The sequence below is a fragment of the Dipodomys spectabilis genome, unplaced genomic scaffold, assembly GCF_019054845.1.
Source record: "Dipodomys spectabilis isolate Male_0828 unplaced genomic scaffold, ASM1905484v1 ptg000119l, whole genome shotgun sequence".
Taxonomy (NCBI): domain Eukaryota; kingdom Metazoa; phylum Chordata; class Mammalia; order Rodentia; family Heteromyidae; genus Dipodomys; species Dipodomys spectabilis.
Window position 1 is genome coordinate 4,911,581 of NW_024870796.1, and position 26,876 is coordinate 4,938,456.

At 49.3% G+C, this 26,876-nt stretch overlaps 1 protein-coding gene across 1 annotated transcript in view; it reads right to left on the bottom strand.

The window, feature by feature from the left end:
* Fat2 (FAT atypical cadherin 2) overlaps positions 1-26,478 on the bottom strand; it is a 52,101-nt gene extending 25,623 nt beyond the window's left edge. Inside the window, exons 1-11 of the mRNA XM_042688999.1 lie at positions 23,232-26,478; positions 21,059-21,373; positions 17,411-17,469; positions 14,909-15,220; positions 13,998-14,208; positions 12,420-12,559; positions 10,979-11,260; positions 9,230-9,440; positions 3,315-7,373; positions 836-1,032; positions 82-235 (exon numbers count right to left, since the gene is read on the bottom strand). Of these exons, the coding sequence (XP_042544933.1) occupies positions 82-235; positions 836-1,032; positions 3,315-7,373; positions 9,230-9,440; positions 10,979-11,260; positions 12,420-12,559; positions 13,998-14,208; positions 14,909-15,220; positions 17,411-17,469; positions 21,059-21,373; positions 23,232-26,478 (9,187 nt within the window). The remainder of the gene's footprint in view (positions 1-81; positions 236-835; positions 1,033-3,314; positions 7,374-9,229; positions 9,441-10,978; positions 11,261-12,419; positions 12,560-13,997; positions 14,209-14,908; positions 15,221-17,410; positions 17,470-21,058; positions 21,374-23,231) is intronic.
* Between the last annotated feature and the right edge of the window lie 398 nt (positions 26,479-26,876).

The window sequence follows — 26,876 nt, forward strand, 5'->3', positions numbered from 1 at the left end:
CTGCTTCTGCCAGCGTGGTACTGAGCACTTGGTATTCACCAAATTGTCCGTGGTTTGGTCTCTGGCGCTCGAGAGACTCACCTGTGTGAGGGTCTAGCTTGAATTCGCTCGCCCCAGGGCCATGCAGACTATATGTGATCTGGGCATTGGCGTCTGCATCCAAGTCCGTGGCAGAAACTTTCAAAATGGAATGTCCTGGAGAGACATCTTCACGGACCTTGCCAGTGTAGACAAGCTAGGAAGGAAAGACCAAGAGGGAGATCTGAGCTGCACTCAGATCTGGGGCGGGGGAGAGATCAGAGAGGGAGACAGAAGCGACTGAGAAAGTACAGATAGACAGAGACACACAGAGAAAGAGAGACCAGAAAAGCAGGGAGAAGGTAGAAAGGCAATGCAGGGACGTAGCTTAGGCTGAAAACACATCAGGAAAATGGAGATTAAAATCCAGAAGTGGGCGGGGTATGAGTAGCTCACATCTGTCATCCTAGCCACTCAGGAAGCTGGGATCGGAGCGTCCTGGTTTGAAGCAGCTTGGACAGCAAAGTCCATGAGACTTTTATTACCACTACATTTCCAAAAGAGCCAGAGGTGGCGCTGTGGCTCAAGTGGCAGAGTGCTAGCCTTGAGGAAAAAAGCTCAGGGACAGCATCCAGGCCCAGAGTTCAAGCCCCATGACCAACAAAAAGAAAAGGAAAAGAAATGGTTTTCTACCTCCAATAGGAAGAGACCAGGCTAACTAAGATCAGTGACAGCCAGTGGATCCTTCTTTCTCCTGCTCTTACCTGACCTCCCCTCCTGGCCTCCATGTTCCAGCCCGATCCTCGCCCAGACTCACCTGGGAGCACTGTGGACTGTTATCATTGATGTCCAGGACAAAGACTTCCACAGGAACCGAAGTCTGGAATTTGCCATCAGACGCTGTGATTCTGAGCAAGTACTTGGCCGTGTGCTCACGATCCAGGGTTTCTTTGGAGGAGATCTTCCATTCGTCGCCATCTTGATGGATGCTGAACTGGCCCAGGGGATCCCCCTCTACAAAATACAATTAAACACAACGGACGCACACCTGCTGAGGAGCAGCAACCAAACTGGGCTTTGCATGTTGCTGGCAGCCCAGCAAGACACTTGCTTAAGGATTGTGAAGAAACACATTTTTTCCCCCTTAACTAGGAGCCCACAATTCTACAGTGAGTTCATTTTGGGGGGTTAAGAAGCCTCTCCCCACTTAAATATCTTCCTTGTAAGTAAGATGCAAGAAATACTATGCCAAAATAATCAGCAGGAAGCCGGGCATCAGGAGCTCATGTCTGAAATCCTAGCTATTCAGGAGGCTGAGCTGTGAGGATCATGGTTCAAAGCCAGCCCAGGCAGGAAAGGCCATGAGACTCTGATCTCCAATAAACCACCAGAAAACCAGAAGTGGCACTGTGGCTCAAGTGGTAGAATGCTTGCCTTGAGCTGAAGAGCTGAGGGACAGCTCCCAGGCCCAGAGTTTAAGCCCCACAATGGGCAAAATAATAATAATAATAATCAGCAGCAGCAGCATCAGGAAGACGTCCTGGAGCTTGAGCTCAGGGCCTAAGCACTGTCCCAGAGCTGTTTTGCTCAAAGCTAGCACTCTACCACTTTGAGCCACAGCTCCATTTCTGGCTGTTTTGGTGCTTAACTGGAGATTAGAGTCTCGTGAACATGGCTGCCTGGGCTAGCTTCAAACTGCGATCCTCAGATCTCAGGCTCCTAAGTAGCATGAGACACTGGCACCTGGCCCACTTCTTGTGGCTGGGCGACATTGGAGGAAGTCAAATGGAAATAAACTTTAGCTTCTGTACGAGAACTGTCTGATATACGCTACTATGAATGAATCCGCAGTAGTATGGAAAGCGATTGACAAAACTCTGATTTTATGATACACCTCCTGGTGGACCATGTGGAGGGCCAATCAGAGCACACTGTATGAGGAAGTCATTTCTCCTTGATGTATCTGTCACCAAGGACAGTGACCGGAAGATTCCAGAGTTATAAGATTCAGCTATTTGCTAGGTGCCGTTGGCTCACGCCTGTGACGTTAACTACTCAGGAGGCTGACATCTGAAGATCGCAGTTTGAAGCCAGCCCAGGTAGGAAAGTCCATGAGACTCTTATCTCCAATGAACCACTGGAAAACCAGAAGTAGGGCTGTGGCTCAAAGTGGTAGAGTGCTAGCCTTGGGCGGAAAAAGCTTAGGGACAGTGCCCAGGCTCTGAGTTCAAGCCCCATGATTGACCCAAAAAAAGAAAGAAAGAGAGAGGAGGGGGGAGGGAGAAGGAAGGAGGGAGGGAAGGAGGAAGGAAAGAAGGAAGGAAGGAAGGAGCAACATCTCATGCATTAGGAATAAAATTGCTGCTATAATCAAGAAGAGTGTGGGCTGGGAAGGTGGCTCAATGGTAGAGTGCTTGCCTTATATGCATGAGGCCCTGGGTTCGATTCCTAAGCACCACATAAGCAAAAAGAAAAAAGATTAACATTAGAAGACTGTATCTGCCATCAGACATACCCTCAATCTTGCAAGACCACCATTAAAGTCTTGTTTGGGGCTTCAATTCTTGCCTCTGAGCCCCTCCTTTGAACTCAGGAGGTGAGGGTGCTCTCCTAAGATAAGATTCTATTTTTCTAAGACTACAGATCTTGTCTGTGTCTCCAGGAATATATGATTATTTTTTATTTTTGTCAGTTGTGGGGCTTGAACTCAGGGCTTGAGTGTTGTCCTGGAGCCACAATAACACTGCGGGTTTTCTGGTGGTTAACTGAAGAGTCTCATGGACTTTCCTGCTTGGATTGTCCTCAAACTGTGATCCTCAGATTTCAGCCTCCTGAGGAGTTAGGATGACAGGCGTGAGCCACCAATGCCCAGCTTGCAATGTACGTACTTTTCTGTTTTTTTGGTCAGTCGTGGGGTCTGAACGCTGGGCCTAGGCGCTGTCCCTCAGCTCTTCAGCTCAAGGCTAGCGCTCTACCACTTGAACCACAGCGCCACTTCCAGCTTTTTCTGCTTATGTGGTGCTGAGGAATCGAACTTAGGGTCTCATGCATGCCAGGCAAGCGCTCTACCACTGAGCCACCTTCCCAGCCCCTGCAATGTACTTTCTAAGAGCTTTTCCCACTTAGATCTTCTAAGCATCCTGAGAGGTGAATGAGAACTGGTTCTCTAGCATGACAAATGATTGGTGGAAATGCTACTGATCTAGGACTTAATGCAATGTACCTTAATGCTTTTCTGTCTGTACTCTGCTCGGGGCAGCCTGCTCCTTGTGATGCATGATGACACAGGTCCTTACCTGTGATGTAGCAGGTGACCTGTCTGTTCTGCTCAGAGATGTCAGCATCCAAAGTCTTTAAGGTTGCTACCAGTTCTCCTGGCTCACCGTTCTCCACCACCGAGCCTCTGTAGTCTTCTAAAGCAAATCGAGGAGCGTTGTCATTTTCATCGGTGATGAAGACCTCAACCAGGGCTTGGGAGGATAACTGGATGGTCCGTCCATGATCAGAGGCGACTACGTAAAAGTGATAAGTCTGTTGGGCCTCACAGTCAAGTTCTTGGAGCGTGGTGATCCAACCACTGTCACTATCAATGGCAAACAGCTCGTGGATCTGACTACCAGACTCTGCCAAAAGCCTATAACTCACTTGGCCATCACTGCCAGTGTCCTGGTCATTAGCTGTCACTTGGATGACCGTGGTCCCTCCGGGCATATTCTCAGTGAGGAAAGCCTTGTAGGGATCCGCCTCAAATATAGGCCTGTTGTCGTTGACATCTTCCACTTGGATGTTGACAGAGACCAAAGACACCAAGTCGGTGTCCTCATGGGGGCAGTGAGCCATCAGATCGATCTGGTACCATTTGGTGGACTCATGGTCAATGGGTTTCCTCACTTTCAAGACCCCGGTGTCTTGATCCAAGGAGAAAACCCCATCTTTGTTACTCTCGGGTGTGGTACCTTCCACTAGACTATAGATGATTGGATCTTGACCGGCCACAGCTTTAACAAACCCAATTTCAGACCCTTCTGGGAGGTCTTCGGCTGCAGAGAAAGTATACAAAGGTTCCGAGAATTTGGGTAAAGAGACTTCATTAGGAACAACCTGAAGTCGGATGGGCACCAAAGATTCCCAGTGAGGAGGACCCCCATCCTGGGCTTTGATCTGGAAGTCAACAGCCCTGTTTTCCAATCCTACCAGGCTCTCTTTCACCTTAACCACTCCAGTGCTTGGGTTGATGGTGACGATCTCTCCAACCAGGACTTCCGGGGAGTCAACGGAGTAGGTCACATCGGCATTCCGGCCTTCATCGGCATCGTAAGCCAACACCTGGATGACCGGAGAACCCCGGCTGACATTGGACGGGATGGATACAGTGTACCCAGAGGCCTTGAACTGTGGGGGGTTGTCATTTTCATCAGTGACAATGATCTTCACAGTACAGAAGGCCACTTTCCCCCCTCCGTCCCTCGCCATGACTTTGATGGCGACCACTCTTTCGGTGGAATTTTCTCGATCTAATTCCTGCAGTGTGGTGATCTGGCCGCTGGGGTTGATGGTGAACTTCTCCCCTGCCAGTTTATTGATTATTGTGTAATCTACTGTGCCGTAGGGACCGCTGTCCTTGTCGATCGCCAATAACTCGATCACCTTTGTTCCCACTTTGGCGTTCTCGGCTAATTCTGCCTCGTAAATGTGCTGCTGGAACTCTGGGCTGTATTTGTTGGCATTGGTAGTGTTTATATACACAGGGACGGCAGCCCGGAAGACCCCATCAGAAGCACCTACCCTCAAATGATAAGAAGATCCCAATTGTTTCTTGCAAAGATTGAACATAGAAATGACCCCCGAGGAGCTGTTAATGGAGAAGTGTCGGTCTTGATTGCCAGAAAGAATCAGGTACTCTAGGCGGGAAGTATCTCCCAGGTCAGGATCGAGAGCCTGGACTTTAAGAACCAAGTGGCCACAGGTCGCTAGCTCACTGACAGTGGCTTCGTACTGAGGCTGCTGGAACTCAGGGGCGTTGTCATTGACATCAGACACGTTCACAATCACAAGGGTTTCTCCAGTGAGAGGAGGATCGCCCCTGTCCACAGCCCTGACCTTCACGTGAAAATATTGCTGGACTTCATAATCCAATTCCTGAGCAGTGAACATCTCCCCGGTACTCCCATTGATCTGGAAAACATCAGAGACCCCCGATCCATCCTCCAGGATCTGATAGGAGATATCACTGTTCTGCCCAGAGTCTTGATCAGAAGCTAACAGTTGGATCACAGGGGTATGAGCAGGGAGACCTTCGGAAATCGAAGCGGTGTAGACCAACTGGGGAAACGTGGGAGGATTGTCATTCACATCGCCCACCAAGACTTCCACTATGGCTTCAGAAAAGGAGCCCAGCGCCGTATCCGTGGCACGGACCGTGAACACGTGCTTTCTCCGAGATTCATAATCTAAAGGTCCTGTCACGGTGAGGACGCCGGTCTTGAAGTCAGTTGTAAAGAGCATCAGGGGTTCTTCCTCTACGATATTGTAGATCAGTCTGAGGCCTTCCGGGCTCCGCGCTTGGGTATGAAGGATGGGCGTGTAGAGTGTGATGTTCTCGGGAACTCTGACTTTGTAGTAAGGACTCTGAAAGAGTGGATTGGATTTATTTCTCACGATCACCAGGACTTCTTCCTCCGTCTGCAAAGCGGGGGTTCCTCCATCCCGCGCGATCACTTTGAGGCGATACTTATTTAAAGCTTGGTAATCAAAAGGTTTCTTCAGGGTAATGTCTCCCACGTAAGGGTCAATTCGGAAATAGGTATACTCTTCGGCAAAGGCAAACGTGACCGTCCCATTGGCTCCCAAGTCTTCATCCGTGGCCGATACCTGAAACAGGACGTCTCCTGGCTCCGTGCCATCTTGGATGGTTGTGTAATAGGGCAGATGCTGAAACACAGGGGGACTGTCATTAACATCCTCCACGGAGACCCTGACCAATGCCTGAGCCACCCTGGGAGGGACACGATTGTCCCTCACTTCCACCGCCACCACGTGAGTGTCCTGCCGTTCCCGATCCAAGGCCACACCTCTCGTTTGCAGCACCCCTGCTGACCTGACCATGCGAAAGCAATCCGTACCATTCAGGAGGAAGAAGGAAAGGGTGTCATTCACACGGTGGCCCTGGACACGGAGAATCACCAAGGCTTTCCGCTCCTGGCTATTCTCATCCACGCTTGCGCCATAAACCTCCCGATCGAAGCGCAAACTGTTGTCAGGGTTGTGGGCCAGAGAAATCTTGACCAATGCTGTGTCTTGATACACACCATCAGAGGCCCGGATGAAGAGCTTCCTCGGGGCCCCCAGGAGGGCGGGATTCAGCACAGAGAGGCGACCGCTGAGGGGGTGAAGGGCCACGGCTTCATCTGTGTTACCAGTTTTGATGCTGTAGTGGATTTCTGAGTCCTCATCACTGGCTCGAACCACAAGAAGCTCCATCCCTGGGTGGGTGGGTCCCGTGAGTGTAACTTCATAAATCTGCTCTGAGAACCTTGGGGGAGAATCATTCACGTCTCTGACCTTGACGATGACCTTGGCAGGCCTGGGTGCAAACAAGAGGGGATTCCCTTGGTCGTGCACGTAGACGTTGAACTGGAGAGAGGGTGTGGCCTCATAATCGATCTCTGATGCCATGGTGAGTGTCCCCATACTGGGGTCTATTGTGAAAAACTTTAGGGCTTCTGGTTGTAAGATTTGATACACCAACAAGGAGTTGGCTTCTTTGTCCAAATCGGAGGCACGGATGACGAATGGCTGGTTTTTCTCATCCACAATCAGACTGTGCAATGGAGCTGCTTCACTGACGGAACCCACAAACGTGGACTTGAAGAACGCAGGTGCATTGTCGTTGTCGTCGATGATGTAAACCAGGACCACGACATCGGTGTAAGTACCTGCCATATTGCTGCCCCGGATCTTCAGTTGGTAAGATGAGATTTTCTCATGATCGAAGGTCTTCTGGGTGGAAAGGAGGCCAGAATAGGAATTCAGGGAGAACACGCTATCCTTATTTCCTTCTCTCAATTCATAGGTCACTTCTGTGGGACTGGTAGCAGATACCAGGAGGATCGGTGAGCCATGAGGGATGGATTCGGGGATCTCGATGAAGTACTCAGGTTGTGAAAAGATAGGAGCGCTACTGTCTGAGGGGTAGACATGAATGATCACCGTAGCCAGGTCTTGCTTCTGTGGGGAACCTTGATCTTCGGCCTTCACGGTCAAGGTATACCGGCCGTGATTTGTCTGATTGAGTTTCTGGGCTGCTGTGATGATACCTAGGAGGGAATCGATGTTGAAGAAATCCTCACTGTTGCCTGAAAGAGAAGATGAGACCAAAGAGCTCCATGCATCCTCAAGGGACAACAATGACACTATTATTATTACTATTACTATTATTGTTGTTATTTTGGCCATAGGGCCTGGGTATTGTCCTTGAGCTCTTTTGCTCAAGGCTAGTGCTCTACCACTTTAAGCCACAGTACCACTTTTGGTTTTCTAGTGGTTCATTGGAATAGAAGAGTCTCATGGACTTTCCTGCCCAGGCTGGCTTTGAACCGTGATCCTCAGATCTCAGCCTTCTGAGTAGCTAGGATGACAGATGTGAGCCACTAGCGCCCAGAGAAAGCTCTGATTTCCTGAAGATACAAAAAATGAACATTGTGGTCTAGGAGGTGGAAAGAAAACCTTGTTCCTCTTTGTCTTTCCATAGTAAGTATCCATAAATGTTCATCATGATTAAAGGTAATTATTACTGAATGCCACTAATTATGCATTATTACCATTACAAATTACCCTTAATCATCCATTGGAAACTGGATATTGTCACTTTAGTTACGTTAATTACTTATAATTGACACTCGTCAATAATAGTACAATATTTTATGTATTAACACACATTTGTGTGTGTGTGAGTGTGTGTGTGTGTGTGCTGGTCCTGGGGTTTGAACTCAGGGTCTGAGCTTCTTTGGCTCAAGGCTAGCACTCTAACCTCTTGAGGGACAGCTTCACTTGTAGCTTTTTGTGGTGCTTAATTGGAGATAAGAGTCTTATGGACTTTTCCTGCCCAGGCTGGCTTTGAACCCTGATCCAGAGATCTCAGCCTCCTGAGTTGCTAGGATTATGGGTATGAGCCACCAGCACCTGGCACATTTTTCTTTTTGAATCTTCACAACTTTCTTTTTTTTTGGGGGGGGAGGTCCGGTCATGGGGCCTGAACTCTGGGCTTGGGTGCTGTCCCTCAGCTCTTCAGCTCAAGGCTAGCACTCTACCACTTGAGCCACAGCACCACTTCCGACTTTTTTTCTTTTTGCTTATGTGATGCTGGGGAATTGAACCCAGGGCCTCATGCATGCAAGGCAAGCACTCTATCACTGAGCTACCTTCCCAGCCCCTCTTCACAACTTTCTAGCAAAGGTAATACTCCCATTTTCATGATGGCAAAAACCATAAAGCACATGCTAAGTCATTATGTGACCTTAGCAGAAAATAAAAGTTATCCTTAAAAGCAATAGCATATCATGCCTGTAGTCTTAGCTACTCAGGAGGCTGAGATCTGAGGATCGAGATTCAAAGCCAGCCTGGGCAGGAAAGTCTGTGAGACTCTTATCTCCAATAAACCACAGGGAAAAAAAAAAAAACTGAAATGGCATTGTGGCTTAAGTGGTGGAATGCTAGCCTTGAGCCGAAGAGCTCAGGGACAGCACCTAGGCCCAGAGTTCAGGCCCCATGACTGACAAAACAAAATAGCATACAATCTATAAAAATAAAAAACTTACACATCTTCCTGATACACATACAGGAACTTGCTGTATTCTCAAACCTTGCTCGACTTGCACAAGTGCCTTTCACATATATGGTCATTGAGTGGTGTACATCTTACTGTGTGTAAATGCTCCCCAAATGAGAGCAAAGTCCAAGAGCTGCTATCGCTAATTAACCAGCAAAATGCTGGACTGGAGGTGTGGCTCAGGTGGTGGAGCACCATCGATTTATTATTTATGATTATGATTGCCAATCTGGAAGTACATTAGCTCGGGTGATTCTAGTTCCACAGGATGCTCTAGAGCTGTCCTTGACCTATGCTTAAGACAGCTTGGTACTTGATTAATCCGATCATCGATTCATTTCAGAAGCAACTTTTCTCATCTTCAGAAACCCTAGCCATTCTCACCTTTCAGGAGGGAGTAATGGATCTCCGCATTGGCTCCCCGGTCAGCATCCACGGCTCGGACCTGGAGCAGCTCTGTGCCTGGGACTGTTGTGTCGGGGACCCTGGCTTCATAATGAGGCTGGATGAACTTGGGCTTGTGGAGGTTCCCATCTTCCACGTGAATCGTCACCCACACAAAGTTCCTCTTGATGGGCATCTCTTGATCGCGAACCTAGGGACCCAAAGGAGGGACCAGGATGAGCTTCAAACTGATGGGGGGAGGCTGGGTTTCGTAAACTCCATGAAAGAGAATGGCAGTGAAAATGATACCTCATCCGTGCATATTTCTTTAAATCCTGGATCAGCCCCTACGCTCTTCTTCCCTCCCTCCCTTCCTTGCTTGCTTCCTTCCTCCTGTTCCCTTCTCTCTCCTTCCTTCCTTTCTTTCCTTCCTTCCTTCCTCCCTTCCCTTCCCCTTTCCTTCCTTCCTTCCTTCCCCTTCCTTCCTTCCTTCCCTTCCTCCCTCCCTCCTTCCTTCCTTCCTTCCCTCCCTCCCTCTCTCCCTCCCTTCCTTCCTTCCCTCCCTCCCTCCTTCCTTCCTTCCTTCCTTCCTTCCCTCCCTCCCTCCCTCCCTCCTTCCTTCCTTCTTCTTTTTGCAGATAAATTCACCAATTCATGATGATCAGTCTTAACTTGTTTTCTTGTATAATTCTACTTGAAGAGAAAAGGAGAGACAGAGAAATTTTATTTTCCAGGTTAGGTCTTGAGAGAAGTTAGTTCTTGGAGATGTTAGCATGTTGTACAGGAAACAAAAATGCTATGTGGTCTCGTGAATTTGGGAAACGCTAAATTAAATGAGGTGAAAACAGTTATTATCTTTTTGTGTTTTTTTTGGGGGGGGGTCCGGTCATGGGGCCTGAACTCTGGGCTTGGGCGCTGTCCCTCAGCTCTTCAGCTCAAGGCTAGCGCTCTACCACTTGAGCCACAGCGCCACTTCCAGCTTTTTTCTTTTTGCTTATGTGGTACTGGGGAATCGAACCCAGGGCCTCAGGCATGCAAGGCAAGCGCTCTACCACTGAGCCATCTTCCCAGCCCATCTTTTTGGTGTTTTTTTTTTTTTTGGTCAGTTGTGGGGCTTGAACTCAGGGCCTGGGCACTGTCCCTCAGCTCTCCAGGCGAGTGCTCTACCACTTGAGCCACAACGCCACTTCCACTTTTCTGGTGGCTCATTGGAGATAAGAGTCTCACAGACTTTCCTGCCTTGGCTGGCTTTGAACCAGGATCCTCAGATCGCAGCCTCCTGAGTAGCTAAGATTACAGGCATGAGCCACAGGCACCCAGCAAGTATCTTCATTTCTGAGACCGCTCAGAGACTTCAGAATATACTAGTGTGTGTATCCTGATGTGTGTGTGTGTGGGTGTGTGTGTGTCTGACATACACTAATATGTGTATCTGAGGTCTGGGAGACAGGAGGCCAGATTGACTCAGGTTTCATCTGAAGCTAAATAACCTGTATGACGGCGAACACATCTTTCTACTATGGGACAGGCAATAAGATGAGAGTAATGGGTGGTCTCATTGCTAGGATGAATGCGGTAGGTGCAACATTTAAGGGTGCTCTCATTCTCAAGACTGGGAATAACCCTGTCCACAGAGTGATCGCTTTGGCCATCCACACATCGGGCTCGTCAGGAAAGCCCTTCCATACATTCCCCATGTGGCCACCGCACACCCCAGCACATCTGCACCCCACTTCCAGATTCCCTCACCATAACGGTCAGCGTGTGCTGGGAAGGTCCTGAGCCCAGATCCAATTTCCCCACTGTCACTAAAGCACCGCTGTTGGGGTCCAGCTGGAAGAGGCCAGTGCTTCCTGGGTCTTGGCTGCCCTGGATGGTGTAGATGAGACCCTTGCCCTTGTCTTCATCCGTAGCTTGGACTCGCAGGAGCTCCACCCCAGCCCGGGTGTCCTGAGGGACCCGGACCTCATAATGCGGCTTCCGAAACTGCGGCCGGTGACGGTTCACGTTGGCGATCATGAAGATGTAGACCTGGAGAGATGGCGCCACAGAAGGCGGATCGTGAGATGCATGCGGACCACACAGGGAACTGGATGTGTCTGTACCCTTCCCTGTGCCATCCCAGGGCCCGGGATCCACCCAGCGGCTGCTCTGTGCCACAGATCACAGGCTGAGTGAGTGAGAAGACTTCAAAGCCAAAGCCAGTGGCTTCCAACAACAAACAAAAAAATCATTCATTGGCCCTTTCTTCCTTCCGTCCTTCCTTCCTTCCTTTCTTCCTTCCTTTCTCTGTCTCCATTCCTTCCTTCCTCTCTTCCTTCCTTCCTTCCTTCCTCACTTCCTTCCTTCCTTCCTTTCTCCCTCCCTTCCTACCTCTCTTCCTTCCTTTTTTCCTTTTCTTCCTTCCTTCTTCTCTCCTTTCCTTTCTTCCTTTCTTCCTTTCTTTCTTCCTTGCTTCCCTCCCTCCCTCACTCCTTCTCTCCTTCCTTCCTTCCATTCTTCCTTCCTTCTTCCCTCCCTCCCTCCTCCCCTCCCTCCCTCCCTCCTTCCTTCCTTCTATCTTTCTTTCCTTCCTTCCTTCTTTGGTACCAGTCCTGGGGCTTGAACTCAGGGCCCGATCATTGTTCCTGAGATTTTTCTCTACCACTTGAGCCACTGCTCCACGTCCAACTTTTTTGGTGGTTCTTTGGAGATAAGAGTCTCACAGACTTTCTTGCTGGGCTGGCTTTAAACTACAATCCTCAGATCTCAGCCTCCTGAGAAGCTAGGATTACATGTATGAGCCACTGGCACCCAGCTCACTGGCTATTTCTTCCAATGAATTGTATAAAATCCAATCCACCAAACCAAGACTTTCTATTTCAGCCAGCCTTGAAGTGGGGAGCTCTCTTCACTGACAATCATTCTTTGTGGCCAAAATAGCTCCCTGGCATCCTAGGTTTAATTAGAACTGCTCATTTGGACATGTCGGGGGGCGGGGAATCTGTGTGGAGCAAAGATTCCCCCCAAGATTGCAGAAGTAGAATGTTATTAAAGGAAGACCGGAGCCAGAACTTGGACTGTAATTCGAGCATTCTTGGAGGCGGGCCACACCCACAGGAGACCTGTGGCTCCTGTCCAACCAAGCAGGCCACTCCCCACTACCCCCCCCATGGTCCCAGGGCAGGAATTGCAGGCTGAAGCCCATCACCTGAGTGGCAATGGTGTGGAATCCATCGGTCACCTCCACTGTCAAGTTATAGCGGGATCTTCTCCTTGTGTCCAGAGGTCTGGCGATGACGATGCTGCCTGTGGTCTTCTCGATGTCAAAGTCCATGTCTTTGTCACCATCTGGGGGAGGGGGGAAGGGGAGAGGAGATCACACGTGGCCTTGATGACAGGCTGCAGTCATCCAGTGTGAATGTGGCTGTGGCTATCAGATTTACAGCTTGGGACTGACCTTGGCTGACCTTGGCTGATCAAGACTCAAGGAAGAACGCGAGTCAGAGGAGCCTAAGAGTGTTTTAAAAACTGTTGCTAGCTGGGTGGCAGGCTGGAGGTTAGCTCCTGGGAAATCCTAAAAAGCTACCACTAAGTCAGGTGCTGGTGGCTCAGGCCTGTCATCCTAGCCACTCAGGAGGCTGAGATCTGAGGATCGCAGTTCAAAGCCAGCCCGGACAGGAAAGCCTGTGAGACTCATGTCTCAATTAAACATCCAAAAAAGCCAGAAATGGAGCTGTGGCTCTAGTGGTAGGGCACTAGCCTTGAGCAAGCAGGAGTTCAGGGACAATGCCCAGGCCCTGAGTTCAAGCCCCAGGACAGACAGACAGACAGACAGACAGACACACACACACACACACACACACACACACACGTGTGCATGCGCAAATAGGAATGAGAATAGGGCTTGTGCTACAGTTCAGTGATACATCACATGCTTAGCATTCTTGAGTCAAAAAGGAAAAGAATTAAAATAAAAATAAGAAGAAAAACAGGACACTGTGTATGGCCACAAACTTATTTCAAGTTCACAGTCGACCAATTCATTCTATGTTGATTTTATGGTTTCACTTCTGGGACTTTTTAGAGACCATTCATCTTAGTAACTAAGATACTGCCCGGCTCTAATCGGGGTCACCAGGAAGACTGGGGAGGTGATCCACTGGAGATCAAGTTTGTAATGGCAACATGGCTGACATAAATCATTTTCATTGCACTCTGGCCACTAATCAGGATAAGATCTGGAGGACAGAGGTTCAAAGCCAGCTCAAGAGGGAAAGTCTATGAGCTACACCATCTCCAAAATGACCAGCAAAAAATAGCTGGGCTGGAGCCATGGTTCAAGGAGTAGACTACCAACTGAGTTAGCAAATGACTCAAGTATAGAGCCTTGAGTTCAAAACCAGGTACTGAGCCAGGAGCCGGTGGCACACGCCTGTAATCCTAGCTACTCAGGAGGCTGAGATCTGAGGATCGTGGTTTAAAGCCAGCCCCGGCAGGAACATCTGTGAGATTCTTATCTCCAATAAACCACCAGAAAACTGGAAGTGGCGCTGTGGCTCAACGTGATAGAGCTCTCACCTTGAGCTGAAGAGCTCAGGGACAGCACCCAGGCCCAGAGTTCAAGCCCCACGACCACGACAAAAACAAAAAACAAACAAAAACCCTGGAAGGGTTGAGAAAGGGTGAATGCCACTCAGGGGTAAAAGGTATACGCAGGAGAGGGAGGGGTGTCAGAAAGATAACCCGTGAGGACCAAGGCTGGTCTAGCATTTTCCTTGGATCTCACCTGAGATGTTGAACCAGAAGAGGCCAGGCCGGCCTTCTACACTGATGACCCCTAGCATATGGTTTACGGGGTCTGTCTCCATGACCGTGAAGCTGTACTGGGGTTCATCAAAGATGAGGGGTACGGAGGATGGCCGAGGCTGAGGAATCCACTCAATATGTAGCCGGACGCTGGTTGAGAGTGGCGGTTGCCCACTGTCGGTTGCCTTGATCTAAAAAGACATCAACACCTGTATTTGAGCGCTCCTTCCCATCTGCTCGCTCATTCATGGAACACACACATGAAGTCTGACTAGAAACAGGCACCAGGGCTCGTTTCCAGAAGCACCATGAGTATCGGAGGTCCAGAACTTCCTGGTTTGAGGACAATAATCAAAACCACTCTTTTTGCTGTTGCTGCTGCTGCTGCTGGTAGTGGTGGGGCTTGAACTTGGGGCCTGGGCTCCGTCCCTGAGCTTTTGTTTTTGCTCAAGGCGAGCACTCTACCACTTTGAGCCACAACGCCACTTCCGGTTTCCTGGTGGTTCATTTGGAGATAAGAATCTCGGGGTCTTTCCTGCCAGGACTGGCTTTGAACCATGATCCTTAGATCTCAGCCTCCTGAGTAGCTGGGATTACAGGCGTGAGCCACCAGCGCACCCAGTTAGGCACATCTTGATTCCAACCCTACCCCACCTCACCCCATTCACTAAATTTTCATCTGGAGGAACAGAGTGGATTCCCTAGTTCTTTACTTAAAGAGAAAGGCCTGGAATTCTGATCCTGGAGTGAGATGAGGATTTCCGGTTTCTCTGGGCAGAGACCCGGAAGATGATTGCTGCTTCCACTGCACTGACAGTGGTCTGTCTGTCCTCCTCTCCTCCAGTCCTTCCCGCCCCTCTGGCTCCATGGCCTCCCCCTGTCTCCGCTCACCGTGAGGATGTTATATTCTCCAGCTGCAAAGGTACTGCTGGATGACACCACACCGATGCCTGGGTCGATTCTGAAGCCCTCCTCATCGCTCTCTTCGATACTGTAGGTGACTCTGCCATTGAGACCCTCATCCGGGTCTGAAGCCACCAGCCTGTACACAGGCCCAGGAGGCACGGGGCTCAGCCTCTCTGGAAGGCGGACATTGAGGAGCTTGTGGGAAAACACAGGCGGGTTGTCGTTGACATCCAAGATGCTCACCACCACTCTGGAAGTGGACTTCAGGAGGGGTTCTCCATTGTCCAGCACAGTCACCTGGGGACAGAATGCAGCGGGGAAACATCTGGATTAAAAGTCACAGCTTTTCCAGGCTGCAAAGGGCAGGCAGTAGTCCTGGTTTGGAATACGCTTATTATGGCTATTCGCATAACCTCACCCACTTGGAACATAGCTCTCCGGGAACCTTACACACAAGAAAATCAGGGAGAACAGGAGAAAGAAACGAGAGGGAACAGGAAGAAGCCAAAGCCAGAGTCTCTGGGCCCAAGCTGGTGCTCTTTCCCCTGGGAAAGCCCTCTGGACCATTTCTTAGAGACTAGCTTGTAATCTTCAGCTTTCCTCAAGCTGCTTCGAGATGAGATGTTCATGCAGGAACAGGTGGAGACTTCTAGGCCAAATATACAGCCAGATGTATGAAATAAAGTCTAGATGGAGGGAAAAGGCTCTAAGGCAATAGCAGAAGAAAGAGCTACTCTGTACAGGGGCCGATGGTCCCAGGTAAAGACCTGGTAGGAGAGAAGGTAGGGAATTTGATTCACAATGATTCAGGATTTTGTTCTGTGTTTAGATTTGTGGGAATGTAGTTTAGTGGGAGATCACTTGTCTAACTGCACAAGGCTCTGGGTTCAATCTCTAGCATCACACATCTATATTTCTGTGTATTTATCTATCATCCATTTGTCATCTATACCTGTCTATCACGATCAACTCTCTGTCATCTATCTGCCTATCTCTTAGCTATATCTATCATCACCATCTGTCATTTATTTATCTATAGGTATATAATTATCTATATCTATTATATCTATCATCTATCTATTTGTCATCTAGATCTATATCATCCTCATCATCTATCTTTCATCTATTTATCTACATCCTTTTGGGGTTTGTTTGTTAGCCGTGGAGCTTCAACTCTGGGTCTGGGCGCTGTCCCTCAGCTCTTCAGCTCAAGGCAAGTGTTCTACCACTTGAGCCACAGCGCCACTTCCGGTTGTCTGGTAATTAACTGGAGATAAGAGTCTCACAGACTTTCCTGCCTTGGCTGGCTTTGAACTGTGATCCTCAGATCTAAGCATCCTGAGTAGCTAGGATTACAAGCATGAGCTACTGGTGCCCAGCCTACCTATCTATATCTGTCTGTTATATGTATATATTGTCACAATTTGTCATCAATCTGTATCTATCTATTATATCTACCAATCAATCAAGCTGTCTGTCTCTCTGTAGATATCTGTTACTGAGCTATGAACAATGCTTCCTGCTTCTGTCCATATGAATCTTAAGAGGCCATTTAGCTATTACTTCCTAACAATACCCAGTTCTTTCAAGAGAAAAGAAAATTTCCAAACTTGCAAGCTTGGAAGGAAAAAATGATTCAAAGTCTTCTAGAAAGTTTGTATCCCTACCTCCTGGTACCTCAAGACTAGAAGAGATGTCTGTTCATCAAGTATGGATGGGCTGGGGTGGGGAGACATAGCTAGATTTCCCACCTAGTACTTTTTGCTCTTGATTTAATCCCCTCTAGATCACTGATGGACACCTCTCAGTATGATGGATATGAACCCAAATAAAAACATGAATATAGGTGTGTGTGTGTGTGTGTGTGTGTGTGTGTGTGTGTGTGTGTGTGTGTGTGTGTGTGTATACTCAGTACCAGAGCTTGACTTCAAGACCTTAACCTCTTCCTTAGCTTTTTCATTCAAAGCTAATGCTCTTCCAGTTGAGCCACATCCCCACTTTCAGCTTCTTTTTTCCTGGTTAGTTGGAATAAGAGTCTCACTGGGTTTTCTGTCCAGGCTGGCTTTGAACCAAGCTCCTCAGATCTCAGCCTCATGATTACGTACAATGACCAGTGTGAGCCCACCAGCACCCAGCTGGCAAAAAGTTTCCCTGCTAACTCTGCTACTAACCTAGCACTTGACCTTGAGCGATTCCTGCTCAGTCCACACAGCACGTGTGTCTTCTTCCTTCCTCCCTCCCTGCGTTCACTTCCGGCATTACTCATCTACCTGTGGTTCCCGCCCACCTGGATATGGTTTCCCCTTTCTTTCCTTCTTCTTGGTGCTGAGGAGTTAGCAGAGACCTGAGGACTTTTGCCAGCAACTTCAGAAAGGCTGGGAGCCGGAGTCATAAAGGTGACTTCAAGGCTGATGTTGGAATCAGAAGTGGCGCCCAGCCTGGCCTCCTTCCGGTTCAAAGGCAGCAACCAGGTTCACCAACACTCACCTCTAGGATGTGTTCATCCTTGCTCTCTCTGTCCAGCTGCCTGGCAGTAGATAGGAGACCTGGGAGGAGAGGTGATCATAGAATATAAATGAAGGGCTCCCAGGGACAATGATCTAAAGTATTGCATTCAGTGTCCAGAGGAGAATTCTTCTGGTCTTTGGAGAAACAAATATGTTAAGGGGAAATGGAACTCTGGGTAAAAGGAAAAGGGAGATGGCAGGAGAGATAAGGTACTAGCTGGCATTCCAACCTTCATTAAAAAAAAATGGGGGTGACAGATTCATGCTCAGCTATTGGCTTAGCCTCTGTAGCTTGCCCAATCAATGTGCTCCACAACTCAGATGCCTAGCTAATCAGCAGCCTGCCCAATCAGATGTCTGGCCAATCAACAGCCTAACCAATCAGCAGCTTCTACAACCAGCAGCCTGCCCCCAAGTCAAATACCTGACCAATCCGCAGCTTGCCCAACCAGATGCTGGGCCAATCAGCAGCTGGTCCAATCAAAGCCCATGCCATCAGAATGGTTACACAGAGTCATGGTGATTATCAGCACCTTCTCTTCCTGGTTAGAAGTTCATGAGATCTGTTTTTGCTTCATTATCTTCTGTGGGGATGGGCGTGGCCTGGGGTGCAGAGGAGCAACCAGGGTCTTTGGAATTGGGAAGTTCTCATTCAATAAGGATGCTGCTGCCAGGCTCAGCCCCTCCCTTCCTCCTATGGCATGGCCAATCCTCCGTTCTAGCCTCAGTTTCCTTACTCAGGAGAGGCCTTCTATGCCCCTCCTTCAGAAGTCATCTACCTATCCCTCCTCCTCTGTGCTGGGTTGTTAACCCTCTGAAAAGAAAATTGAATTAGATGACCTTTCAGATCCTTCTGGAAGGTCAGAACTGGATGTCTCCATTTGGAGGGCTTTATTCTAAAGAGATAACTAGATGATAAATCTGCATAGGTGTTCATCCCAGAAATTTAAAAAAAAAATGTAGGCTGGGAATGTGGTTTAGTGGTAGAGTGCTCGCCTAGCATGCATGAAGCCCTGGGTTCCATTCCTCAGTATCACATACACAGAAAAAGCTAGAAGTAGCACTGTGGCTCTACTGATAGAGTGCTAGCCTTGAACAAATGAAGCTCAGGGACAGTGCTTAGGTCCTGAGTTCAAGAGCCAAGACTGGCAAAAAAAAAAAAAAAGGTAAACAGCTACTTCCACAATAAATCCATTGTTGGGCAGAAAGGGCTGTTTCTCAGGGGTTCTAACAGCGAGCACAATCATTGCCTTCAGTTCTAGGAAAATCAGAGTGAAGTAGCTAGTGTTGGTGGCTCATGCCGGTCATTCTAGCTATTCAGGAGGCTGAGATCTGAGGATTGTGCTTCAAAGTCAACCTGGGCAAGAAAGCCCATGAGACACCTATCTCCAATCGAGTAGCAAAAAAGCCAGAAGCAGAGGTATGGCTGAAAGAAAAAGTGAAGTTAGAATGTAAGGCCCTGAGTTCAAGTCCCAGTACCACTAGCACAAATAATTTTTTTTTAATAAACAACTACTTATTGAGCTCCTACTGGATGCTGGGGACTGAAACTAGTCATGGTCCCTGTTCTGGGAAAACTTTGGGCAAAGATAACTAATGGACCAGTCAGAAATGAACTGTGACCCGGAAGTATATATGGTCTATCAGGAAAACTAGAAAGAAGAGGTGGGCCAGGCTGTGGAAAGCAGAAACGGGCTAGATAAAAGGGAAGAAGAGGTGACTCCTGGCAGGAAGAACTGTGGATTCAAGGCCCTGTACTGGAGGCTGCTGGGAACGGAAGCCACGCTGTGACTGTGGCCGGAGTCTAGAGAGGCAGCAGGAGGATTGGGGAAGGCAAAGAGTCCGAGGCAGCTAGGCATAGGTCGGTGAGATTTCATTGGCTCTGCCTTCATGGGCCGGCCACAGGAGGGAGGGACAGACTCCCTGACAGTAGAGAGCTTGTGACTGTTGTGCCTTCTTATTTTTTCTTTTTCTTTTTTGCTTCTTTTTGTGTGTCGATAGCTGGGCACTGGGGGCTCACACCTCTCATCCTATCTACTCAGGAAGCTGAGATCTGAGGATCACAGTTAAAGCCAGACCAGGTAAGAAAGCTCATGAGATTCTAATCTCCAAGCGAACCACCAAAAAAGCCAGACGTGGAGCTGTGGCTCAAGTGGTAGAGCGCCAGCCTTGAACAACAACGATAAAAAAAATGCTCAGGGACAGTAACCAGGCCCTGATTTCACACACACACACACACACACACACACACACGCACAAAAGTTCATTCCTATTAGAATATCTTCTCCCTGACAATGAAACAGACCATCTCTGCCTTTGAGGGCACCGTGCCAGCGCTGCTATAAGGAAAACTGTTGATAGTAAACAGAAGTAGGATTTAGAAGATCTTGAAAAGTCAATGCCCCAGGCAAAAGGTCTTTAAGCCTTTCTACAAAAGGAGGGACAGATGAGCGCCAATAAAAAATAAAAATAAAAAAAAAGCACCTCCAGATTGTTTTTCTAGGAAAAAGTACAGGGGAAAAAAAAACATTGTTCCTACTAGGCAGTCTATAAAATAAACTTTGGGGCTTGAACCCCAAGACCTGGGCACTGTGCCTTAGCTTTTTCATTCAAGGCTGATGCTCTATCCCTTGAACCACACCTCCACTGGTAGCTTTTAGTTGGCGAACTGGAGGTAAGAGTCTCATGGATTTTCTTGCCCGAGCTGGCTTTAAACTGTGATTCTCAGATCTCAGCTTCCTGAGTAGCCAGGATGACAGGTGTGAGCCACCAGTACCTGGCAGAATTGGTGGTTTTTTTTTCAGTTGGATAAAGGTTGTCCACCCAACACCTCCATATGGCTCACTACTGCCCCCTGCTGGCCCCTGGATGGGCCTCTTTTCCCATGCCCTTGCACCAAGAACAGACACTAGTAAGAGAAGCCCTAATCTCCTATGGATCCCTATGGTCATCATTCGGTGGGCAGGCCTGAGATCAGCCTGGAGCTGGGGTAAAGATGGCTTCTGAGTTATGGCTTGTCACTCAGGGGTGGGGTCACTTTGGAAATATTTGCAAGGTGGAAGTTGTCCCTGCTTGACCTCTGGGTGGTCTGCTAGACTCAAGAGCAAGAAAACTAACCTCAGACATATCTCCTTTTGTCCCGCCTGTGGAGATGCACTTTGTAGAAAAGTGTCTCAAATGTTAGCACTCCTCCGAAGAACTCCCTGCGAGGCTTGTTAAAAACAGATTGCTAGCCCGGCACCAGTAGCTCCCACCTGTTATCCTAGCTACTCAGGAGGCTGAGATCTGAAGATCGTGGTTCAAAGTCAGCCTGGGCAGGAAAGTCCAGGAGACTCTTATCTCCAAGAAACCACCAGAAAACCAGCAGTAGCGCTGTGGCTCAAGTGGCAGAGCACTCGCCTTGAGCTGAAGAGCTGAGAGACAGCGCCCAGGCCCAGAATTTTCAAGACCCAGGACTGGCAAAAGCAAGAAAACAAAAACAGATTGCTGGCCCCATCCCAGAATCCTGACTCCCTTGACCTAGGGCAGCGCTTAGATGGCCTGAATTTCCCACAAGTCCCCAGAAGCCCTTGGGGACTTCGCAGCATCACCATGGACACTGTGGTCTACCAGCTTCCTACATCCTTACCTGTGGATGGATGGATCAGGAAGAATCCCCCATGGTTCCCCCCGGTGATGTTGAACGTGAGCTTCCCCTGTGAGCTGGAATCCGGGTCCAAGGCATCCAGCTGCAACACAGAGGTGCCCAGAGGTGCATCCTCCAGGACAGAGGGGTAGAACACGGCTTGGGATATCCGGGGTGGGTTGTCATTCACATCCGTCACCTCAATGTAGACTTCAGTGACAGCAGACAGGGGTACCGAGCCCCTGTCCACAGCCAGCACTGTCAGCCAATAGGAGGGGATGAATTCTCGATCCAGGGGCGCCAGCGTCTGAATCATTCCTGGAGACAATACATCCCCCCCAATTCAAAGTACTTTTAGAGCTCAAAACAACTTTAGAAATTGCCCTTCCTCCAGCCCAGGCTGGCTTTAAACTAAGATCCTCAGATCTCCACCTCCTGAGTAGCTGGGATGTCAGGCATGAGCCACTAGCACAGAACCTGTGATACGATCTCCAATGAATCAACAAAACAAACAAAAACCCAAAGACAACAGAAGTAGAAGTGTGGCTCAAGTGGTAGAGCACCAGTCTTGAGTGAAAAAAAAAATCTAAATGGGGCTGGGAATGTGGGTTAGTGGTAGAGTGCTTGCCTAGCATGCATGAGGCCCTGGGTTCGATTCCTCAGCACCACATATACAGAAAAAACCAGAAGTGGTGCTGTGGCTCTCACATAGTAGCTTTGAGCAAAAGAAGCTCAGGCACAGTTCCCAGGCCCAGAACTGACTAAAACAAAAAACAAAAACACCAAAATCTAAAGGACAGCACCCAGGCCCTGAGTTCAAGTCCCAGTAAAAGCACAGAAATTAATTAAGTAATTAATTAGATAATAAGTCAGTGTTGCCTTTTTGGAGGGCAATTGGAAATAGGCACTACTACTGGAAATGGAGAATATCCACGAGGCATGTATGAAGCTCTGGGATTTGATCCTAAGCACCATTCATTGACACAAATGCCCAGAATCTTTTGACTTAGAAACTCTGAAGAGTTGTTATTGTGGAGAGTCATTTAAATGAGTACAGGTATTCAAATGAAGATGTGGCATCTGTGTGATAGAATAAAGAACAAAAAATATTTACGTGCTGATAAAATGTGTTGCAGGAGGTGGAAAAGGTAAAGTTTATAATAGCATCTACTGTCTTACATTTTTGTAATAATAAAATCAAGCCAGGCGCTGGCAGCTCATGCCTGTAATTCTAGCTCCTCAGGAGGCTGAGATCTGAGGATCCCGGTTTAAAATCAGAGCCTGGGCAGAAAAGTCTGTGAGACTCTTATCTTGGATAAACTAGCAAGAAGTTGGAAGTGGAGGTGTGGATCAAGTCTTAGAGCACTAGCCTTGAGCAAAAAAAGCCAAGCAAGAGCTAGAGGCTCTGAGTTCAAGCCCCAGTACTAGCACAAATGAAGACAGACAGACATACAGTAAATAGTGAAAATATATCAGATACACAGAGTACAAAATCAGATCAGAAACTAAATTGTTGGTAAAGATTATATTTGGGGAGATGAGACATAAAAGAATATTTGAACTCAAGACCTGGGCACTGTCTCTGAGCTTTTTTTTTTTTTTTTTTTTTTGCTCAAAGCTAGCACCCTAGCCACAGTGCCACTTCTAGATTATTTTGGGGGGGATAGTTAATTGGAGATGAGAGTCTCACAGACTTTCCTGCCCAGGCTAGCTTTGAACTATAATCCTCAGATCTCAGCCTCCTGAGTATTATCTAGGATGATAGGCGTGAACCACTGGTGTCCAAATGGAACACTGATTTCTTATGTATAATTGTATTTTATAATGTATAATCAGCATAAATTACTTTCATAAGCAGAGAGAGAGAGGAAGAAGGAGGAGGAGGAGGAGGAGGAAGAAGAAGGTGTTATGTGTGTGTGTATCTAGTAAAGATAATGTTTAATTTTTAAATTTTTCTTTTTTCTTTCTCACATTCTTTTTTTCTTTCTCTCTCCCTCCCTCCCCCCTCTTGCTGGTACTGGGGCTTGAACTTAGGACCTAGTTGCTGTTCCTTGGCTCTTTTCATCTTTGTTTTCCACTCGGCCTGGCTTCCTCCAGCACATTCCTAACCTCCTGCCCACCCTCACCTTTCTTCCTGCTGACCCTGACACCTCCCATTCCACCTCACCCTCTGTACCTGTATCCCGGTCGATACTAAAGGCATCAAGGCCGGTACCAGCCCGCAGAAAGTACTGCAGCTCCCCATCCGAGCCGTCGTCATCATCCTGGGCGGTCACCTGCATTACAGGCATCCCCGGGGGGCTCTCCTCCCGCACCTGGCCCTGGTGCACGAAGGAGACGAAGCGAGGAGGGTGGAGATTCTCATTCACGTCCAGGACCGTCACTTCCACATGACAGAGGGTCCTGCGGGACAGGGGCCTTCCACTGTCCCTAACCCACAGGCTCAGATTGTACCCAGCCCGCTTCTCAAAGTCCAACTCTCTCTCCAGACTCAACACCCCTGTCAGCAGGTCAATCCGGAAGGTTCCGTGGACATCATCCAACAGGACATAACGCAGGTCCCCTGAGGGGCCGAGATCGGGGTCGAAGGCATCCAGGAAAGTCAACACAGTCCCGGGGGGCAGGTCCTCGGGGACCCTCAGGCGGCTGGGCTCGGGGACACACTGGGGGGCATTGTCATTGGTATCGGCCACGGTGATGATCAAATCTGTAACTGAGTAGAGCTGATGGCCCGTCCTGGGTTGATCCCTGGCTTCTACCTTGAGCACATAGCGGGGTTCGGATTCGCGATCAAGGGGCCCCGTGACCACCAGCACCCCAGTGTGAGGATGCAGGGAGAATCTGTCCGTGGGACTCAGCAGGGTGTAGCGAACCCTGCCATTTTCCTCCAAGTCAGCATCATGGGCTTGCAGCTCTGCGATGGTGGTTCCCACATCGGTGTCTTCCGAGACGGTGAGCTGGTACCCACCCGGGGGAAACTGAGGCGCATTGTCATTCCAGTCTTGCACGGTCACCGTCAGCAGCTTCCAGGAGGACTTCTGAGGCGTGCCCAGGTCGAACACGGTCACGTTGAGCACGTAGAAACTGGTGGCCTCATAATCCAGGGGGGCCGCTACCCTCAGCCACCCCGTCTCCAGCTCAAGGTCAAAGCGACCTTCATCGTTGCCTTCTGCAATCACGTAGACCAGTTTGCCATGGAAGCCCTCATCGGGGTCGGTGGCGGCCAGGTGGGCCAAGGGTGTGTCCGTGGGAACCTGCTCAGAGACATCAATGGTCTGAGGGAAGTGGTCCTCAAAGCGGGGGGCGTGGTCATTGATCTGATAGGTGCTCAGGGAAGCAACTTCTTCATCACTGAACTCCTGGTCCTGGAGGCTCACAGAATGGAGGATGGTCTGGGTGAAATGTGTCAAGACCCCCGTTTTGTCACAGGTGGCCGGGGCTTCCAAACGGGGATCCTGCACCACGGTGACATTCACCGTGGTGGGCGTGGCGTGGTGTTGGCCATCGGTGGCTGTGATCTTTAAGGAATAGCTCATGGGCTGGCCACCAGTGAGATTCGTAAAGGAACGCCTGAGGGAGATCACCCCGGAGAAATGATGGAGATCAAAATACCCCTGCTCGTTGCCCGACATGATCTCATATCTGAGGTTCTGGAGCTCATCCACGTCGATGGCCGACATGGTCAGCACGGACCTGCCCACCGGTGAGTCTTGGCGCAGAGACACGGTACAGTTGACCTCTTCGAACATAGGCTGGTTGTCGTTCAAGTTCTTGAGCCGAATGGATACCGACACTTCTTTCTCTTGGCGGAATGGAGACCCCCAATCAGACGCCCGTACACGGAAGGTATAAATTCTCTTCATGAGCTCGTAATCCATGGGTTTGGTGGTGGAGATGACCCCTGAGAAAGGATTGATGGTAAATGGCACCCCTTGGGGACCCACAAGGCAATAGGTGAAGCAGCCATTCTCTCCAGGATCTTGATCAGTGGCTGAGACGGTCAAAACTGGGGTGTCAAGAGGCAGGTTCTCCTCCACTACACCCTCATAGGAAGGCCTGCTGAAGACGGGGGCATGGTTATTACCATCCACCATGTCGATGACCACGGTGGTAGAAGCCACGCCCACCGAGGTTCTGATATGCAACTGGTATTGGGCACCATCTTGAAAATCCAAGACCTTGGTAGTGGTGATCAACCCAGTACGGGTGTTAAGTTTAAAGCCCGCGCTATCAGGGGATGGCTTTAGGACATACTGAAGGGTGGGGACAATCGGGGTCACTTTGACCAGGGCTACCCGACTCCCAGGAGGAGAGGACTCGTGAAGTTGAACCCTGTACATGGCCTTCTCGAACCTAAGCGAGTCCAGCGGGGCCGGTGGGAGGTGGAAGGCCTTGATGTGGGAATGGAAAGGTTTGTTCACACTCCGGGCCTGGAGGCTGAGATTGAACCCGTGGCGATACACGACCCAGTCGATGTCCTTGGTGGCCACCAGGTTGAACTGGTTGCCGTGTGCATAGGATTTGATGGTTTTGAAGTGCTGACCCGGGTCACCACTGACAATTTCCAGAGATTCCACGTCGGCCCCCACGCCATCCACGGTGACTGTGGCGTAGCTGCCATCCTCATCTGTCGAAGTCACCACCATGGAAGCGATGGCCGGGGGCTTCCTGGAGGAGGGTTCCACGTAGATGATCAGGGGAGCCACATTTCCAAAGCCATTACCCTCTGTCAGCTTGCGCATGCGATCCACAGCCAGGACCTGGAGTTCGTGTTTCCCTCTCTGGGTGACGTTGAGTTTGCCGGCCACAGTAATCACGCCACTGGTGGGGTGGATGGCAAACACGTCTGATCTGGTGTTGAAGGCATAATAGAAGTCAGCGTTCCTGCCCAGATCGGCATCGGTGGCTGTCACTTGGCAAATGGGTCTCTTGAGGGGTGCGTCTTCTGCAATGGTGACCCTATAAGAAGGCGGGGAGAAGAGGGGCTTCAGGTCGTTCTGATCCAGGATGCGCACGGCCACACTGGTAAGGGCCTCCATCTCTGAGGACTTTTCGGAGGCCTGGATGATGAGCACGTACGTGTCCCGTACCTCTCTGTTCAGGAGGGCCGTGTTGCTACTCTTGGTCCGGATTCTCAGAAAGCAGAAGTTGCCCACCACATGCTCTTCGGCCTTGAACACATTCGATGCGTCCCCGGCGATGATCCGGTATTTCACTGTCCACCGAGGATCGGCCAGGTAGATGCCCATCTTCACCAGGCTTTCCACGTAGGTCTTGGGAGCCGAATTCTCGTAGATGGAGACGTTGTAGAGCGAATGCGTGAAGCGCCATGCGGGGAGGGACGGGGTGCCTTCTGCGGGGGGTGGTTCACTGCTGACATAATGGATGGACCAGACAGCCAAACCCAGCAAGACAACAGTCATGGTGGAAAGATCCTGGGGAATCCTGGCTGGAAAGAAAGGAAACACGTGAAGGTTAGGAGAGAAATGGTTCAAGGAAGATGTATTGTATTGTATTTATTTATGGTTGGTCATGGGACTTGAACTCTGGGCCTGGGCGCTGTTCCCTCAGCTCTTCAGCTCTACCCCTTGAACCACAGCTCCACTTCTGGTTTTCTGAGTGGTTCATTGGAGATAAGAGTCTCACGGCCTTTCCCGCCAGGGCTGGCTTTGAACTGCGATCCTTGGATCTCAGCATCCTGAGTAGTTGGGATTACAGGTGTGAGCCACTAGTACCTGGCTTGTTTTTTTTTTTATTTTTATTTTTTGGCTTTTATCCTTGTGCCTCTGGTTCTGGGGGCATGTGGTATTCTTGCTTGGCT